Source organism: Chiloscyllium plagiosum, chromosome 26 (genome assembly GCF_004010195.1).
Source record: "Chiloscyllium plagiosum isolate BGI_BamShark_2017 chromosome 26, ASM401019v2, whole genome shotgun sequence".
Taxonomy (NCBI): Eukaryota; Metazoa; Chordata; class Chondrichthyes; order Orectolobiformes; family Hemiscylliidae; genus Chiloscyllium; species Chiloscyllium plagiosum.
Window position 1 is genome coordinate 7335305 of NC_057735.1, and position 19729 is coordinate 7355033.

General features: G+C 41.3%; 1 protein-coding gene across 3 annotated transcripts in view; it reads left to right on the plus strand.

The window, feature by feature from the left end:
* Positions 1 to 19729, plus strand: part of dstyk (dual serine/threonine and tyrosine protein kinase) — a 129869-nt gene that overhangs the window by 69377 nt on the left and 40763 nt on the right. For all 3 annotated transcript variants that reach the window (XM_043716404.1, XM_043716403.1, XM_043716405.1), the window contains exons 3-5: positions 2038 to 2728; positions 16705 to 16943; positions 18741 to 18824. In XM_043716404.1, coding sequence (XP_043572339.1) covers positions 2038 to 2728; positions 16705 to 16943; positions 18741 to 18824 — 1014 coding nt within the window. The remainder of the gene's footprint in view (positions 1 to 2037; positions 2729 to 16704; positions 16944 to 18740; positions 18825 to 19729) is intronic.

Below are 19729 nucleotides of genomic sequence, written 5' to 3' on the forward strand. Positions count from 1 at the left end.
CTGCGCTTTTCCAGCAACACATTTTCAGCCATGTCCTCAGAACATCAACATGTGGCTCTGGATTACATTACCACTATGCCATCACCTCCTTTGCCAGTGGCTTTGACATTCTGTCAGTAGGTTTTAAATATATCCACTCAGCAAGCCACAGTCACCCAGTTGGCACTTGAGTTCTCTGTCCATTATGGGAAGAATACTGTTTTTGGCCAGAAGATATTTCAAGTCAAGCAAGAGTCTGAGCTGTCGTGAGTGAAGGAGAAAGTTGGGTGTCGAGAAATCAGAGCTTCTGAGATCCTAATTCTTTGTTCCCCTTTTGTGGGTTCTCCCTGCTCATTCGTGCCACAGTACATTGCAAACGTGATGCTCAAAATAACTAACAATAGGCAGCTGTTTCCTCATTTCACCAAGTGGCACGACCAAATTTGCGAAATCCAATCTGAACCACGTACATTGAATGGTGGAATACACAATACTGGAAATCGGTGGTTCAGGCAGCATCCATGCCAAGAGAGCAAGCTAACTTCTCAAAACTAGATGACTGTTCATCAGAGCTGTGATTTCCAGTGTTTTGTTTTCATTAGATTCCAGCATCTGCAGTAATTTGCTCTTGCATTGAATAATTGTCCTACCATAGTAAAGATGTCTGCTCATGCTCCCATGCTACACCCCACATCAGGTCAAAATCTTATGCATAATCAGTGGAATAACAGCAAAGAATGAGAGACCCAGTGGTTAATCCTAAATTGAGATTACTCTTGAATTTGCTTCCTGTGGCTCCTAAATATTACTGAGTGAGATAAAATACTCTCTTCTGCTTGGGATACAGAACTTTTTGTAAAATTGTTTCAGTTGTTCCTTTTGACATATTCTGATGATTTTTTTAGGCTGTGATGGGTAGTAGAGTATTTCTTCACCATGTCTTATTTTAGGCTTTTTCATTTAATTTTTGACTTGCTATGCTTCTGTGCATGGTCTATGGAAGTTTTAATTGTATTCTGCAGCTGCTGTATTAATGCAGATTCTCTACTTTAATCTTGACATGGGGAAAGGTGGAAATTGAGTCATGGGTGAGGCTGTCAGAAGCGCTGCATTTACGTAGCATCTCCAGTCCCAAAGCACTGAACATGCAGTGCAATAGTTAGCTATATGTTGTGTATGCAAAGGCAGCAGTCATGTAGCACAGCCTCATGCCATAAACAGTCGTTTGTTCAGTAATGGGTTGATCTGGTCTCGGTATCAAACTCTTCAACTGCCTGCCTGACGAACCAAAGTTTTGTCCATTCCATGTTGATCAATGAGACTGCTGTTCTCCATAGCTGTACCCTGTACTCATTACCTTCACTTCATCAATCCCCAGATGCCATCTTGGGTTGTTAGCCGTGCAAAACTTGTGTCCCTGTTTTAGACCCCACTGTCTGCTCCGTTACAATATGCACTTTCTTCTAATTCCTCCTCTATTGGTTGTACCTGCCCCTAGCTTTCTATTAGCCATGCCGAATCCTGGCAACATGTTCTCAGTGCTTCCAAGCCAAGACTTGCATAAACATGCTTAGTAAGCATTTGATAGATGCCAGAACAATACTGTTCCTGAAAAGGAAAATAAAAACAAACTGATATTTTTCCAAACTTTTCATTACTATGGATATCTGATTTACAGGATGCACAGTAAGAAATGAGAGCCACTTGTATACACACCATGCTCTTACAAGCAATATATAATAACGACCAGATCCTTTTCTTGGGTTGTGTGGGTCCAATTTGGTCAGGACAAATGAAAAACATTGCCACTTGTCTTTGAGTAGTGCCATGGGAGATCCAGCATCCAGCATGGTGAGATTAAGCTCTTTGTTCAATATTCAAAAGACAATATCTCTGGCATGGCTTCCCTGAAAGCTGTTCAAAGCTATCTGATTTGATTTGTGTGTTCTCTAGTCACTAGAGCAGGTTTGAGATAACGATCTCTTGATTGAGGTGAGATTAGCAAGGAGTCACAGCATGGGCTTGCTTTTGTTTCTAACCATTCTCGATCTGTTCCAGGAAATGGATATTCTTGTCCTTCCATGCCATGAAATTGGAGCTGAGGTGGGCAAGCTTGATGAGTGTTGGCGACATTCCCTTCCAATTATTGTCTATGCCATCAGTGAGGACCGTTTGACTGATTCAGAAGAAAGTGAACTGCAGGAGATGAGGGAACATTCCTTGCCTGCTTTCTTCATAAAGGTACCAAAGCTCCTGAACGTTTTCCACCCAGACTCTCCCTCTGGTCCAGACAAGGACATACTGGTGAAAAACTCCAAGTCTGAAAAGGAAAAGAGCTATCTTTACCGTCAGCTAGCCAAGTTGGACTTCCTGAGTCCCAGCATGGGTGGGCAATTCAACAGCAGCAAAGCTCAAAGCATGTTGGTGGAACACTTTGAGAAGTTTCGGCAGCTTGGTGTCTTTGCTAAGCAAGTGGTACAGATGCACCTTGTGGATGCAGCAACTGTGCTCAACGGTGTTCACTGTCGCTGTTTGGACATTTTCATCAACCAGGCCTTCGACATGCAGAGAGACTTGCAGATCACTCCCAAGAGACTGGAGTACACAAGGGACAAAGAGAATGAGTTATTCCAGTCACTGATGAACATAGCTAACAGGAAACAGGAGGAAATGAGAGACATGATCGTTGACACACTCAGCAGCATGAAAGAGGAGCTCTTAGAAGAGGCCGCAAACTTGCAGTTCAAAGGTGAGGTTATAGTGTTGTTATTCTACTGTGGTTTAAATGTAGCAGGAAGCTAACTTTTATCATTGCACTTCTGTCCATTTGGGCAGCAGGGCACATCAAATTTATAATAAAAATTAGCATATTTGGGGCTTTGATTCCTGCTGCTACTGGCTTATTCCAGGAGTTAGGAAGGTAAGGTAGGATTGGATTAGGGTGGTCACGAGTAGGAGTAGTCTTACTATGAGAAGTCAGGAGCTTGTAACAGTTGGAGACAAAAGCAAATGGTATTGTTACAATAATGAAAAATTAACTTAAAGGAGCACTCTGCAGAAAAGATGATAGCTGTGCCATGGTTTTCAGAAGCCAGCGAGAGGTCATTTTTGTCATTGAACAGAAACTGTTTTCCAGTGTGCTTTCTTTGTGATAAAATGGAGGTTATTATTTAATATTGCATGTTCTTTTCCCCAATGGTGGCCACTTTGTTTGGGAAGGTAGGAATTATCGATTGCAATGTAAATTCTCAACAGTCTGTCCTTGGTAAGGAAGGGGGTAATGGCTTGGTTAAGGGATTGTTCCTGTCTGAGTCGGAATGGGTAATTCACTTCAAACAGTTCCATTTGAGGTACAGTGACACACCTGTCCTGTTTGATTCTATACCGGCCAAATAACACATCAGATTCATTGATATGTTATCAATTAACCTGCTAGAGATGTTATTACCCACCTGGAGCAGGTGGGATTGAACCTGGGCCTCCTAATCCAGTGATGGAGACACTGCCATTGCACTACAAGAGCTCTTTGGAGCAGTTGTACTGTAATTTGACATGGGCTATTTAGCATATAAACAAACTGTACTATCTGAAAGCATGCCAAAAAAGTGCTTGATGGTTGGCAGGTAACTGAAGTTTATACCACAATTGCCATGACCTGGCTATTTGGCAGAGGCAGATTCAAGGGTCCAAATGGCCTACTCTTCTTTCTTATGATCTATGTCGTGGTGTTTGACTTAACTGTCCAACAAATAATTCCATGTGAGATCTTTCCTGCTGCTATTATAGACACTGACTATTGAACATTCTTTGAAGGCTGGGTGTTGCCAGTGTTGGCTTCTCTCTATAAAATTGATTTTTTTTTGTTCCAGGTGATTCTGTGTAGATATAACTCACGGTTCGGTTATCGTGTGTAAGAATACAATTAACTAAAAATCAGTCTCCTCATCCCACCACGACCAAGAGACAGTAATGATGACAGTATAGATCTTTAACTTCGTACTTTGCTCTTGTTACTGCCTCCTGTTGCTATAAACGAGTTTTCATGGCAGCGTACAGTACAAAGCAATGAAAGTGTAGCCTAAGGAAGGATAGATTGGTCAGATGAGGCAAGAGTCCTGCAAAGTGTTCAGGAAGTGGTGTTGAATAGTTCAAGGAATGACATCTTCTCTTGAGAGAAGGAATGGCAGAGTGTGGAAAACTGGTCAGAGATTTTCAGAGACACATTCTTCAGGGTGCGAGAGTATTGCAGTAAAACACTGCTCTAAGTGTGTATCATTTTTGCTTATGTTTTTATGACTGAAGACTCCCCTTGAAGCCTAACCGTTTTGGTGACAAAAGTGAATTGTTTCCTTTCTCCAGCTGCTTCAGAATCTTGTCTTTTTAAGTCTTAGGATGTTCGTGCTTTAAAGCAAATAAATCTCATTGCTATCTGCAAACCAGCTGAATTTTCAATCTCCCATTAATAGTAATGAAGTAAATGGCTTTTGAGCTGTTTGTGTTTGGTTGAGGCATAATATGAGGCAAGGCACCAGAATAAATTTTGAGTTTGAATCGTACTGTGGGAACATCTGCATTGTCTTCTCAAATCTCTGGCAGATGCATTTATTGTGATATTACCAGTAGGAATGATTGCACAGTCACTATGGATGTAACACCCTGTCTTCACTTCCAAGATGCCGTCCATCTTTTCATATGGTACTACCATTGTGCTGAATGGAATAAATTTAGAACAGCTCTAGCAAATTAAGATTGGACATCTGTGATGTTGTGGCTCATCAGTGGCAGAATCATATTTGATTACAATCTGTAACCCAATGGACTGGAATGACACTCTACCACAAAGTCTGGGATTAATCCTGGTTCAACTGGACTGCCTTTGACAGTGTGGTATCAAGGAGCCATGGGTAAGTGGGGAATGGAAAATCTTTGAGCTGGTTGGAATCATACTTAGTACAAACGATGTCTGTGATTTGAGCTGCAACAATCACCTTGGCTCCAGGATATCACTGCAGGAGTCCCTCAGGATAGAGTCCTAGTCCCAACCATCTTCAGCTCTTTCATCACTAACCTTCCCTCCATCATAACATCAGAAGTGAGGATGTTGTGTCTGTGACTGGAAGGATGTCCTGTCATTTAAGGCTCACTTCACCACCACACTCCTCATTTGGGGTAAATATGTTCAGTCCGAGAAGTGAGCAATTGCTTGTCTTCAGTGCTATCACCAAAACTAAAAGCAGTATCTACCAGGCTTCCTTTATTACCTCAAAATAATCCATTTAGTATACACAAGATATTCTGAAAGTAAGTGGCAAACTGCTCAACATCAAAGTTTTATTGTCAGATCATATCTATCACCTTCATCCTGCTTACCCCCACAATAAAAAAAACAAATCAATCTTTGCAAAGAAGACATTTGGAAAAAAGGCAGCAGGGAATAAAAATCACTGTGGGCCAATGGTGTAGAAGGAAAGAATAGAATCCCTACGTTAGGTTCTTTTTCTTGAGATTCTTATGCACTTGGTGCAACTGCAAAACACCGACCACAATTTATTTCAGCAAGTACAAGTTTTCTGGAGGATCACTTAACACTCTTTGCAATACTTGCAGGGCATGTTAAGGAAGATACTGTGAACAAACAAACAGTCCTTCCTTTTATACAGTATAAGAGTTTCACATTACAGTCAGTAATGCCCACAAGACAGCCCCTAGCCATTCCCCTACTCAAGACACACCATTTAGTCACCTGATCATCTCCAGAAACAATGTAATGTAAATCATCCCTTAATGGCCAGATCTGTTGTAAATTGTATTTTTTTTTGTAACTATAGGGTGTGGTCAGAATTTTAACTGCAATGTTTTCGTTGATTCTGAATAGGGGATGATGTAAATTTTCTCTGAATAACTAGGAAATGGCCATGCAAATTCTTCTGAAGGGTGAAGGATGGGAATGTAAATTCCTGACATTCTACCTGTAAGACAGACCTACCACTCTACTCATGGGGCATCCAATTTCTTCCAGGTCAGCAGAGAAAATTAACCCCTTAAACATCTCTCCTATAGTGCAGAAAGAAGCCTTTCACCCCTTTTTTGAATGTGCACCAACCCTCTGAGCATCCCACCTCCCACCCTAATCCATAACCCCACATTTCCCATAGCTCGCACATCCTGGACACTACACAGCAATTTAGCAAATTTAACCTACACCTCTTTGGAATGCTTTCTCATGTCTTATGTTTCCTGTGTTTTTTTTAATTTAGAGTAGACTATTTTTCCAATCAACCTGTTAGATGTTATTGTGCACCTCTGGAGCATGTGGTACTTGAACCTGAGCACTCTGGTGCAGGGGTAGGAATACTACCACTGTACCAGAAGAGGGCCACGTAAAGATGGAGTTGGAAGCAGGCCTCTCAGAATTGTGAACTCTACGTCTACTATTTGTCTGCCAGAAGCTTTGTTGCACTACATCACAAAGCCACCCATATTAGAGTCATAGACATGTACAGCACAGAAACAGACCCTTCGGTCCAACTCGTCCATGCCAACCAGATATCCTAACCTAAACTAGCCCCATTTGCCAGCACTTGGCTCATATCCCTCCAAACCCTTCCTATTCAATACCCATCCAGATGCCTTTTAAATGATTTAATTGTACCAGCTTCCTTCCTCTGGCAGCTCATTCCATACACGCACCACCCTCTGTGTGAAAAAGTTGCCCCTTAGGTCTCTTTCATACCTTTGCCCTCTCACCGTAAACCTATGTCCTCTAGTTCTAGACTCCCCCACCAGAGGGAAAATACCTTGTCTATTTATCCTCTCCATGCCCCTCATGATTTTATAAACCTCTATAAGGTCACCCCTCAGCCTCCAACGCTCAGGGAAAATAACACCAGCCTATTCAGCATCTGCCTAAAGCTCAAACCCAGCAACCCTGGCAACACCCTTCTTAACCTTTTAAGTTTCACAACATCTTTCTGATAGGAAGGAGACCAGAATTGCAGTATATTCCAACAGTGGCCTAACCCATGTCCTGTATAGCCACCACATGACCTCCCAACTCCTGTACTCAATGCTTTGACCAATAAAGGAAAGCACACCAAAAGCCCCCTTCACTATCCTTTCTATCTGAGACTGTACTTTCAAGGAACTATGAACCTGCATACCAAGGTCTTTGTTCAGCAACACTCCCCAGGACCTTACCATTTAAGTGTATAAAGTCCTGCTTTGATTTGCTTTTCCAAAATGCAGCACCTCGCATGTATCTAATTTAAACTCCACCTGCCACTCCTCAGCCTGTTAGCCCATCTGATCAAGGTCCCATTGTAATCTAACGTAACCACTTTTGCTATCCAATACACCTCTAATTTTGGTATAATCTGCCCACTTACTAACCACAAATCTAATGTTCATATCCAAATCATTTACATAAATGACAAAGTAGTTGAGCCAGCACCGATCCTTGTGGCACTCCGCTGGTCACAGGCCTCCAGACTGAAAAGCAACCGTCCACCACCACCCTCTGTCTTCTACCATTGAGCCAGTTCGGTATCCATACTTTACTAAGACAAGTTTCAACTCTTATGTTGTGAATAGTTTAAAATTCCATCAGCCTCCCTAACCAGATTTGAATCCCTGTGTCCATTGCATTCGACTGGGACTCTGGATTAGTAGTTCAGTGACAAAACCACTCTGTGATCACCTTGACTATGAAGCTTAATTGCTAACAGCTGTGAATTAATAAATACCAAATTCTGAATCCAATTAACTTGCGAGCAAATTGTAGTGATTTAGTCACAGTCCACTACTTCAGGTTTTATCAGGTGGATTGTGTTTCTAAATGTGAATATTTAAATCAAGCGCCCAGAGATGACATTTTAAGAAACAGGATTTTGGGAGAGAGGCTGCACCTTCAGTGCATACACTGATGCAAGGTCTGTAGAACAGAATTCTAAGATCAGAGGGTTGCTAGGCAACAATTAGCATAGAGGTCTCCAGTTATGTTAAGCTTGGCTTTCCCAGTAATTAGAGGGGATACCTGTTTTTTGAGTCAAAATAGCAGGTGACCTACAGCACATTGAACTGTTGGTTTCAATTTCCAAGAAGTCCCATGATAAAAATCCCCTCAAACCACAATGTCCGCATAGAACATAGAAGAATACAGCGCAGTACAGGCCCTTCGGCCCTCGATGTTGCGCCGATCCAAGCCCACCTAACCTACACTAGCCCACTATCCTCCATATGCCTATCCAATGCCCGCTTAAATGCCCATAATGAGGGAGAGTCCACCACTGCTACTGGCAGGGCATTCCATGAACTCACGACACGCTGAGTAAAGAATCTACCCCTAACATCTGTCCTATACCGACCACCCCTTAATTTAAAGCTATGCCCCCTCATAATAGCTGACTCCATACGTGAGGAACTTGTTAAATGTGTTCAAGAAAGTTTTCTTTATCAAGATGAAGACGTCATACTAGGCAAGGAGTAAACCTGACCTCTTGAGAAATAAGGCAGATTGGAGTGTTATTGGGGAAGCTCTTTGGGACTAATAATCATAATTCTATTAGTTTTAAAATAGTTATGGAAAAGGATAGGCCTTATATAAAAATTAAATTTCTTAATTGGATTAAGGCAAATTTTGAAGGCACGACACAAATAGTCTTTCGCAGGTAAAAGAATGGCTGGTAAGTGGGAGGCTTTCAAAAGTGAGATAATAAGAGTTCAGAGGCGTTACCTTATATGTCTGACTTAGAGGAAAGGGTAAGGCTAGTAAGAGTCAGGAACAATGGATAACTCCGACTTTCGTATCATCCGCAAACTTGCTCACCCAACCTTCTAACCCCTCCTCCAAGTCATTTATAAAAATGAACGATCTGTAAGGAGAAAGTCCAGCAGAAAATTCAAGGGGCAATGGCTGGATTTTCTCCTTACAGATCGTTCATGCCTGCCGTTCTGTTGTACAAATATTACTTGCCATTTATCAGCTCAAACCTAGACATCATCCAGGTCTTTCTGCAAATGGACGTGGTTGGGAACATTTATATTTAGGGCAATCTGGCAAACATTGGACTATGTGGACATTGTGGTTTGAGGGGATTTTTATCATGGGACTTCATGCAAATAGAAACCATCAGTTCAGTGGCATTACCATCACTGGATCCCACACAATTAATATTTGGGGAGTTAGCATTGACCAGCAATTAAATTGGGCCAATTGTATAAAGCTGTGATGACAAGAGCAAGTCAGAAGTTAGAAGTTACTTCTGCAGCAAGTAACTGACCACCTGACTTCCCAGAGCCTGTCTACCATTCACAGGGCATAAGTCAGGAGTATAATGGAAGCATCTCCAACAAACCTCTAACAAGACTGAGGAAGCTTGTCACCATCCAGAAAAAAGCAGCCCATTTGATTGGCACCACATCAATTGCCTTGAACATTCATTCCCTCCATTAATGACTCTGCGTAGCAGCAGTATGTACTGTTTACAAGATGCATAGCGGAAATTCTACCAAGGGCATCAGCTATGTGCGAACCACCATGTACAAGATCCCCTCCAAGATGCGCGACATCCTGATTTGGAACAGCATCAATATTTGATGACTGCTGAGTCAAAATGCTACTCGAACAGTACTGTGGGTGTCTCTCCATAGCAGTGTACCACTGACTCAGTTTGCATTTAATTGTCTGAAAGGGGCCAAGTATGTGAAATGGAAGTGACCTCAGTGCTTTGGCAATGTAAGATTACATAAACTCATTGCAACAGGTTAATTGTATCCACTCTGGAGAATATGCAATTATTGAAAAAGTATTGAGAAACTCCTTTAGAACCAAAAAAAATTTGGGAGTTTTCAAACCTAGTGTCCAATCAATAATTTTTCTGAGATATCATTAAAAAGGATTAATGGACCCTTATCCTCAGTGTTTGTGATATGGCAGTGCTGAAACTTGCAAATAAATTGGAATCCATTCTAATTGTTTCAGTAGTGAACAAATGGATGCTAAAGTCTTTACATTAGACTTTGGAGCAAATAACAAGTTAGAACAATAGTGCGCAATATTTTTCCAATGTTCCTGTATCGAGATTTCACTCCAATGTATGGACAGATTGCCACCTTGTGGTTAAAGTCATCATTGCATGAGCTCTAAAATTACTGGAGCTGCAAGAATTAACAACAGTTTGTCTTCATATCATCATAGAGATGTACAGCATGGAAACAGACCCTTCGGTCCAACTTGTCTGTGCCAACTAGATAGCCCGACCTAATCTAGTCCCATTTGCCAGCACTTGGCCCATATCCCTCTAAACCCTTCCTATTCATATACCCGTCTTGATGCCTCTTAAATGTTGCAATTGTGCCAGCCTCCGCCACTTCCTCTGGCAGAACTATATAATGCTTTGAACATAATATATCTACAGATACTTTAAATTTGACACTGAACCACAAAAATGAGGGTAGGTTGCTAAGTCCTTGTATAAAAGTTCACATTAAAGGAGGGTCTTAAAAGTAGTGGAGAAAGGGCATGTAATAATTTTAAATGTTGAAACATTTGAAGGATTTTGTTCAATGAATCCCTTCAGTAACAAGTTCACTGCAGTTCACAGGTAAAAGTGATAGCCTTCAGATGAGACGTTACCAGTTGATTCCCTTCAAACTATGGGTGAGGAGACTGATTTCCAGCATCTGCAGTCCTCACTTTTGCCAAGAAGGAACATTGGCCTGCTGGATATCTGCTCATAAAATGTTGCAATCCTGAAGCAATAGAATAGATAGTTTAACATGCAGAAGCTTGGTGTTTATCACGCTGCAGTTGCTCAGTGTTTTGGCAGAGGCTCATGAAATTGTTTAATGTTTCAAATGACTTTGCACATTCTAACTTGGGTTAGAAGCTAATGATTTTTTATTTCGCTGAATGTCACCAACCTAATTTGGTCAAAAATAGGACTTTCAATAACTTTGAATAATAAAGCTTCCCTGAACCTACAATCCTTCCTGAGAGATTTCACATTTGTTCTTTGGTTGAGCAATCAGCAAGGTGCATTGATTAGGCATGTGGCTGACAAAGTTGCCTAGGCCCAGCATCTTGGGAATATGCCAGCCCTGTGCCTTGTGCTGGCTGCAGGTCTTGTTCATTTTGCCACAGAAACCAAAAGAGCTGCCTTAGCTGTTAGCATTACTTCTCGAACAGGCCTGAATTGTCTGCAGTGCTTGACCAGGGAAGTGTAAGCACCTATGCGCTCTGACGGTGGCTGAACAATAGGTGTTGCTTTGGTTGTCCACAGGTTTTATCTGCATCCAACAAATTCACCTGGTGCCCTGACCAATACTTATCCTTAGATCATTATCACTTGTTTTTTAAAAGAGAGATCCATGAAAGAGTATTTTGTTCTGGTATTTTGGAATTACAGTAACTCATGTCAGCAAGGTATTGAATAATGATCTCATTGTTTTTGGGGACTTGCTGTGTTTCCCACAGTACAACGGTGACTGCATAACAAAAATACTCAATTGACTTTGACGGTCTTTGAGTCGTGAAATTAGCTGAAGAACTGCCAACTGTTGTTGTTCCTGGTAGGAACTGTTGTGCTATATGAGAACACTCCAAATTTCTGATTCCAGCTATGCTTTGTTTCTTTTCCCAGACAATGAAAAAAAACATCAGTGTGCTAATGGGCTCCCTGATATACAAATAATATCACTTGAGGTATTAACTCCGTATTATCTGCCTCCAGACAAGAACCTCAAAGTGGTTTCGACACCTTTATTACTGAAGGAGACTGTTGACCCAATCATAGCCAGACCTCCAAATGAGCATTTTGTTTAATAGATTTTGCTGCCTTTTCCCAATAACACCAGCACATTCTTTTCAAATAATTGTAATCCTCTGCCTTGATTGAACCTACCTCCATCTCTGGTTCAAGTACATTCCAGACCCTAACTATTTTTGGTATGATCAAGCCTTTCCCCATCACTCCAGATAATACTTTTTCACCTCAGAAATATCAAACTCTGTGGAATTAAGAGTTTAATTTTAATCATTGTTTTAAGCCAGCACCATCATCTGGTTGTCAGATGACCAATTATATTGGACTCATTATGTAATGCAAAGGTTTTTTACCATAGTCCCAAATTTGTGTTTTTAACCCCTGTTCATATTAGCAGTTTCTAAATTAGAATCTGTGATTGGACATGAGAAATAGGAAGGGAGCAATGTCCTCTTTGGGTATGTATTATTCACTACCAAATAGTAGGCAGGAAGCAGAAGAGAGCATTTGTAGGCAGATGATGGGAATCTGCAGGACCAATTGCTTTGTGATATTTGGCGATTTCAGTTATCCCGGGGTGGGGAGGCACCAGTGTGTGTGGCGTGGAAGGGTAAAAGTTCCTGCAATGTATGCAGGAGAACCTTATGGAGAAGGATAGAAAGGGAGTTGTACTGGATCTGGTCTTAGGAAATGAGGCAGGCCAAATAGAGTGTCAGAGTGGGGGTCATTTGGGGAATAGCCATCATAAAATATAATATGGTTCAGTGTTAAATTGGAGAGGAATAAAAAAAATCAGTCTGTGATTAACATTCCAGACTGGAGAAGGACAGATTTTTGGGGATTGAAGAGTTCAAGTGGAGTGTGTTTATTGGATCTGCATTTTGATGGATAAAACAGCAGATGAAAATGGGAGACTTTCAAAAGAGATTCAGAGTGCAAGCAAGGTACTTAGCATGTCAAATAAATTATGGGTCTCCAAAAAGTGTTTCCTGGATGGCTAAGGATATTGATGAGAAAATAAGGGAATGTATGACATATACTGGAATAATGATAGAAATCAGGAAGAGTATCTCGATAATGCTGGGATAGTGAAGGCTAAAGGGAAGCGTGAGTAAAGGATGGCAGGTTGCATTAAAACAAACAGTAATATATTTGAAGAATCTTTTACTAATAAGAGGAGTGAAGGATGGTGTCGGGCCCATAAGGAACAAGTAGGCTCAGCTGCTGTCCGAATCGAAGGAAACAGCAAAGGCACTGAGCGAGTACATTGCTTCTGCTTTTACCCAAGTTACAAAATGGTGACAATGGTCAAGTTTTGATGTTGAATAACTGAGCAATATAGATAAAAGATGCTAAAAAGGTTGGCAGCACTACAGGTACAAAGTCACAAGGCTTGGATGGGATGCATCCTAGAATGCTGAGATGGTTTAAGGGAGCAAATTGCACAGCCCTTTTACAGAGATTTACCAGGCCCCTGAACACAGGATTATTCCCAGGGGGCTGGAGGACCTGATCACTGGGGAAAACTGGAGGCTCTAAAGTTGTATCTTTTCAGTTTATATTGGTTTTTGAATTAATACCAGACAGACAAGATGGCTTTGTCTAGGGCAGGTCATGACTGAATTTATTTGAGTTCTTTGAGATGAAGCAGGTACTGTGGAGATGAGGCCAGTACTGTTGATATATATTGGGATTTTGTGTGTTTGAAATGTGACCCATGACCGGTTGATTAGCAAATTAGAAATGTTTGGGATTGATGGGTCCTTGGCTGAAAGAATTAGAAATTGGCTAAAAGATAAGAAACCGAGGTTATGTATAGATTGGCATTTCTCAGGTTGGAAATAAGTTGAGCGTGGTGTTCCTCTAGCATGAGTGTTTAGACCCTTGCTTTTTCTGCATTGATATCTACAATTTGTAGATTGGTGTTGAGCGCAGAATCTCTAAATTTGTGGATGATACTAATAGTGAATAAATACAGACAATACAGGCTCAATGGTACAATTTTGAGAGGAGTACTGGAGCGGAAGGACCTCTGGGTTCACGTGTACGATTCTCTGAAGGTGACCAGGCAAGTTGAAACGGTTAAGAAGGCTTAAATGATATTTGGCTTTATAAATAGAGGTGTTGAGATTAAAAGTAAAGATATAATGATGCACCTCTCCAAATCATTGGTCAGAGCAGTATTAGTGTTGTGTTCAATTCTAGGCACCTTATTTAAGTAAGTATGTTAAAGGCCTAGGGAGAATTCAAAGGAAATTTACTGAAGCAATACAAGTCATGAGGGATTTTAGATACAAGGGAAAATTGGAGAAATTGGGCTTACTCTGTTTGGTGCAGAGATGAAGAAAAGGTGACCTTATCGAGGTGCTCAAAATGACTAACAATTTTGACAGCGTAAAGTAGGATCTTGCATTTCTGCTTGTTGGTATATCAGTGATTGGGGGTCACAATTTCAAGATTGTCAGCAAGAGGGCTCTGAGTGAGTTGAGTAACTTTAGTCAGAGTTCTTAGGATTTGGAATTCCCTGCCTGAGTGTGTGGTGGAGGCAGATTCCATATGAGGCTTCAAGAGAGCTGGATATATATTTAAGTGGGTGAACTTTGGAGGGTTACAGAGACTGAGTTGCTGTTTCAGGAGCTAGTACAGTAATGATGGCCCCATGGACTATATAATTCTAGGCTTTTATTAGCAAAAGGGGATCTGTTGCTTCCAACTAGCCAGATGCCATGAGTCGTCTTTACTTGGCAAGCGATATTATTTCTCTCTCCTACCATCCAGCCAGAAGTGACTTTTGGACTTCTGCAGATTCACCACTGGACTAATCCAGATAGGGTGGTTTCTAGTCTGTGATAATCAAGGCTAGGTCAGACTCCGAAAGCTTGTGATTTCAAATAAATGTGTTGGACTGTAACCTGGTGTTGAGACTTCTGATGTGTCCACCCCAGTCCATCACTGGCACCTCCACATTGTAATCAAGGCAGTCACTTAAAAAATTCTATCTATTTAAGTATTAGTGAGTATTTCTTGATAATTTGAAAAAATGTTTTTGTTTCTGTTAGTTATCGCCAAGTTTAGAAAAGGTAGGCCACTCCCTCAAAGATAATTGTGGCTGATGGGTATTTAAATCATCAGACAAATTGTGTGCATAAAGAAGGAATTGAACCAAATGGAGGATGAGCATGACACCGTTTGCCAAGTCAGGGTCTATTGATTTCATTGTGAAAAACATTGTGTCACTTGACAAGCAAGCTTCTAAATTGCAGTAATGTAGCTGAACTGTAAGAACCTGTTTAGTAAAGGTCATAAACCACCCACTGTATTTCTGCAAGGGGAAAGTGCAGATGCTGGAGATCAGAGCTGAAAATGTGTTGCTGGAAAAGCGCAGCAGGTCATGCAGCATCCAAGGAGCAGGAGAATCGACATTTCGGGCAGAGCCTTTCCTGAAGAAGGGCTCATGCCCGAAACGTCGATTCTTCTGCTCCTTGGATGCTGCCTGACTTGCTGCGCTTTTGCAGCAACACATTTTCAGCACTGTATTTCTGCAGACAGTCATACACAGCCATATTCAGTGCTTGCATGGCAGTGAGTGTGGACCGCACTTACCATCAGGGCTGTGCTTTTACCCAGGAGGATAAAGTGCTGTAATTGTGCCTCTGCAGTTGTGCACTGATATGGGATGTTTGTCTGGATGCTCATAGTCGCACCTTGACCTTTGGACTCAGTGCACAATTTCTGCTTTGAAGATGGTGAGCGGCTGATATTCAGAGCCCCAACCCCCCCCCGGTCGCAAATTGTCCTTTGAAGGAACATGATTTTTCTTTCATCTTTGTCATAAATAATAAAGATCTTGTGAGATGTGTCCCTTGGTTCTGCTGTCGAGCTAAAGGAAAGAATATCATTTAACAAACTCGTATCATTGTGCATCAGTCTGAGTCAAGATGGATTAATAATTTGGTTAAGAATCTTTGATCAGAACTGTCTATTTGGCCTATGCAATGGCAACATTAGAGTTAAACCAATTTACTTAATTGAGTTGAACTCTTAATCCATGTTTCCAACTTGCTTCTTAACAGATAGATGAATAGGCAAGGAATAGAGGGGTACAGGCTGTGTAGAGGCAGAAGGTCCTTAATTTAGAAAGGCATTGTGTTAGTACAGTCTTAGTGAACCAAAAGGCTTGATCCTGTTCTTTGTACTGTTCTGTTCATTTGATAAATAGCCTAAATGGGTGGATGGAGTTAAGATGCAGATCTACCAGGGACATATTTCAATGATGGAGTAAGTTTAAGACTGAATGACCCCTTCTATTCCTGTGCCACCCACTAAAAACTGACCACCTTCAGGGTCAGTACTTTTCATTATTGTCATCACTAAATTTGCTGAATGTAAGCTTTGGAGTTTAACTGTTCAGTTGGATTCTTCTCCAGGGATAAAATAGAAATTTGAGATCTAACATGTGACACTAGGATTCCAACATGTTACATTGAAGATTCCACTGCAATATGTTAATGTATTGTACAACCAACCATATTTCAGACTTTACAATAAAACGGCTGTGAATGCTGGAGAACTGAAACAAGAATAGAAATTGCTGGAGCAACCGAGCTGTGGCAGCATCTGTGGAGAGAAAGCAGCGAACATTTGAAATCCCGTTTCTCTTTTGAGAACAACACCAGTGTCCAACCTCCTGTGTTCCACTAATGACTTTAAATTTAGTCATTGAACATTTGCTTTGCTTGATGTTCTCTCTGCTTTCTCAACTTTGTTGAAGGAGGTTGCATAATATGATGAGCATGTGTGGATTAGTTGAGACCTTGCAATGTCTGGTTCTATGATCAATGCACTATAGAATTGATAGCATCAAAATAAACTGTTATGTTCTCAAAATGTGTGATTTGAATGTTGCGGAACAAGGCTCATGCCAATTACCTTTTACTATATCTTTTCCTTCCTACGTCCCCAGACATAATCATCTCTGAGAATGGTGAGACTGTTGGCAATAAGGACATTAAGTGCTGCATCAAACAGATTCAAGAGTTGATTATTTCTCGGTTAAATCAGGCTGTTGCCAATAAACTTATCAGTTCTGTAGACTACCTTCGAGAAAGTTTTGTTGGGACCCTTGAACGCTGTCTCAAGAGCTTGGAAAAATCCAACCAGGATTCTGCCATGAACAATGCCACCAGCAATCACCTGAAACAGGTATGTCAGGTGTGGGTTAGTTTGTGGGCTGAATGCATGGAATTCTCAGCACAGCCCTGGAGAGTTCATTGTTGATAAGTCTGAAAGCTAGCTGTAAAAAATGTTTTGCTTCATTGAGCAACTGTGGCACAAGAACATGAGGAGAGATGGGAATTATTGAGTGGTGAGTTACGATCTGGATAACGCTGAGTAGTTTAGTGGGCGTTACGCAGACAGACAGACAGACACTGTCATGGTTTGGCAGATGCCAATAGCGGGAAGCAGCTACCATCAACTTCAGCAAAATTAAACTTTCTGGATCATAGAAATTGATAGGTAAAAATACGCAAGCAGTCTCCCAACTGTCCAACCCAAACTTTGAGTCCGCTATGTGGCTGACACCTTTGTCATCACTAATCAGAGCAAATTCGAGGAAACCTATAACACAGTCAACAATATCCTTGCGGGCATCAAATCCACAAAAGTGGAGGCGAATGGCTACAGACTCCCATTCCTAGATGTCACAGTAGAGCAAACACTGAATGGAGAACCTCAAACCAGCATCTTCAGGATAAGAACGCACACAGCATATATTTAACCACAGAAGCGTTCATCCCAACACCCACAAACCAAGCTGCATCAGGACATTATTTCAACGAGCCATAACACACTGCAGCACCAAGGAACTATGAACAGCAGATGCAAAACACCTTTTACAGCGTATTCAAGAAGAATGGGTCCCCAATAAACAGTCCGCCAATTTCTCAACAACAAACCCAAACAACCCGACACAGGATGCTCAAACTCTAGCCACGTTACCTTACATCAATGACATCTCTGAAATGACTTCTAGAATACTCAGACCTTTGGCGTCCTGGTAGCTGACAAACCTACTAACACATTTAAACAGCGACTACTGAACAGAAAGGATCCAATATAAAAAAACAACAAAACTAATGTCATTTACAAAATACCATGCAAGGACTGTAACCGGACTACATCAGACAAACAGGCAGACAAGTAGCCACCATGATACGTGAACACCAACTAGTCACCAAAAGGCGTGACCCACTATCACTATCCTTACTTACAGATGAAGGGCATCACTTTAGGACAACACATCCATCCTAGGATAAGCTAAACAGAGACACACTTGAGGATTCCCAGAGGCCTGTCATTCTCATCGGAATCCCATCGATAAACACATCAATTTGCACCCCATCTACCATGCTCTTAGAAAAAGAACCGGAAATGATACCACCCACCCTTTTAACAGACCAAGACACACACAAAGTAGGATATAATGCCAGTGCTTCACCAGAGGCTCACTGATATTACCTAGTCTGGTGATGAATGTCTGCAAACAAACCTTCCTGCTCAGTGAGCAAACCTACATAGAGGTTCATCGAGCTTGCCTCCTACTACTCAAGATAGTCCAGAGTGGACCCAGACATGACACAACTCAAATTAGAGCTTTGTCAGCCATGAATGCAATGCCCCCTTTTTCAAACCTAGTCAGCTAATCGTGCTAGGAGAAAGTGAGGACTGTAGATGCTGTAGGTCAGTTGAGAGTGTGGTACTAGAAAAGCACAACCGGTCAGGCAGCACTCAAGGAGCAGGTGAATCGACGTTTCGGTCATAAGCCCTTCATCCAGAACGTTGATTTTTGTGCTCCTTGAATGTTGCCTGACCTTGCTTTTCCAGCGCCAGCTAATCTTGCTGTATCCCTGTTCGCAATGTGATGTTTGTGCTTTCAATTGAAACTAGCAACCGTACATTTTCAGTTTCTTAGAAAATATTCATGTTTTTTTTTCTTAGATTTTAAATGCTGCGTATCATGTTGAGGTCACATTCCATTCGGGATCAACAGTGTCCCGACTGCTTTGGGAACAAATCAAGCAGGTAAAAATACTTATTGTAATTTGAGGCACTGCTGAGTAGGTGTTTGAAGGTATTCAAAGTTCCATCATAACAGTGTGAAATATCCAAATTGTTAGACATTATCCTTGTCAGGTATATCAAAAGGCTCATCTTTTTTCTTATGTACACTGATAGAAACAAATTTTTAGAGAGCAAAATGTGATGTCTTGATGCTGCAGTAGGTGCATTCATTGCAATGTGCTCGGTTGCATTCTAGGAACTGATCTTGTGTAGCAATGTATGTGCATATAGTCTCTTGCCTCCCTTTTTGTTTAATTGCTGTTCAATCTGCCACAGCACCTATGTTGTTTCACATCCAGTTATCTGTGGTGAACATGGTGGCAGTCAGAGTTGTGAAACCCTGTCATCAAAGAGTATTGCCACATACTGTCTGGGCCTTGAATAATGACCACTTGGAGATACAAGAATGCTTGGCAATGGTTCCTGAGCATGAATTGGTGCTCTCAAAATAGACGTTATCCCGTGATTTTAGCATCCCCTCCAGAAGATGGCCACTGGGCTCAGCTTGCCTGTGGTAGCAATTTTATCTCTGCAAGTATTTATCCAATTTTTTTCAAAAGCTACTTTTCAATCTTTTTGCGCAACCTTTACAACCAGTGCATTCCAGATTGTGATAATTGTTGTTTTAGAAGACCTTTCTCATGGCACCTGGGCTTCTTTTGCCTATTACTTAAATTTTTATCTCACACCACAGAATTCTTTATCATAGGATCATACATTGCAGCAGAGGCCCTTTGGCTCAGTCTCTACCAATTAAAATATATTACTACCCCCCAAATATATATATTATTACCGACACTAGTCCCGCTTTCCCTCAGTAGGCCCACAGCCTTGAATGCTATAACAGTTCAAGTACTCATCCAAGA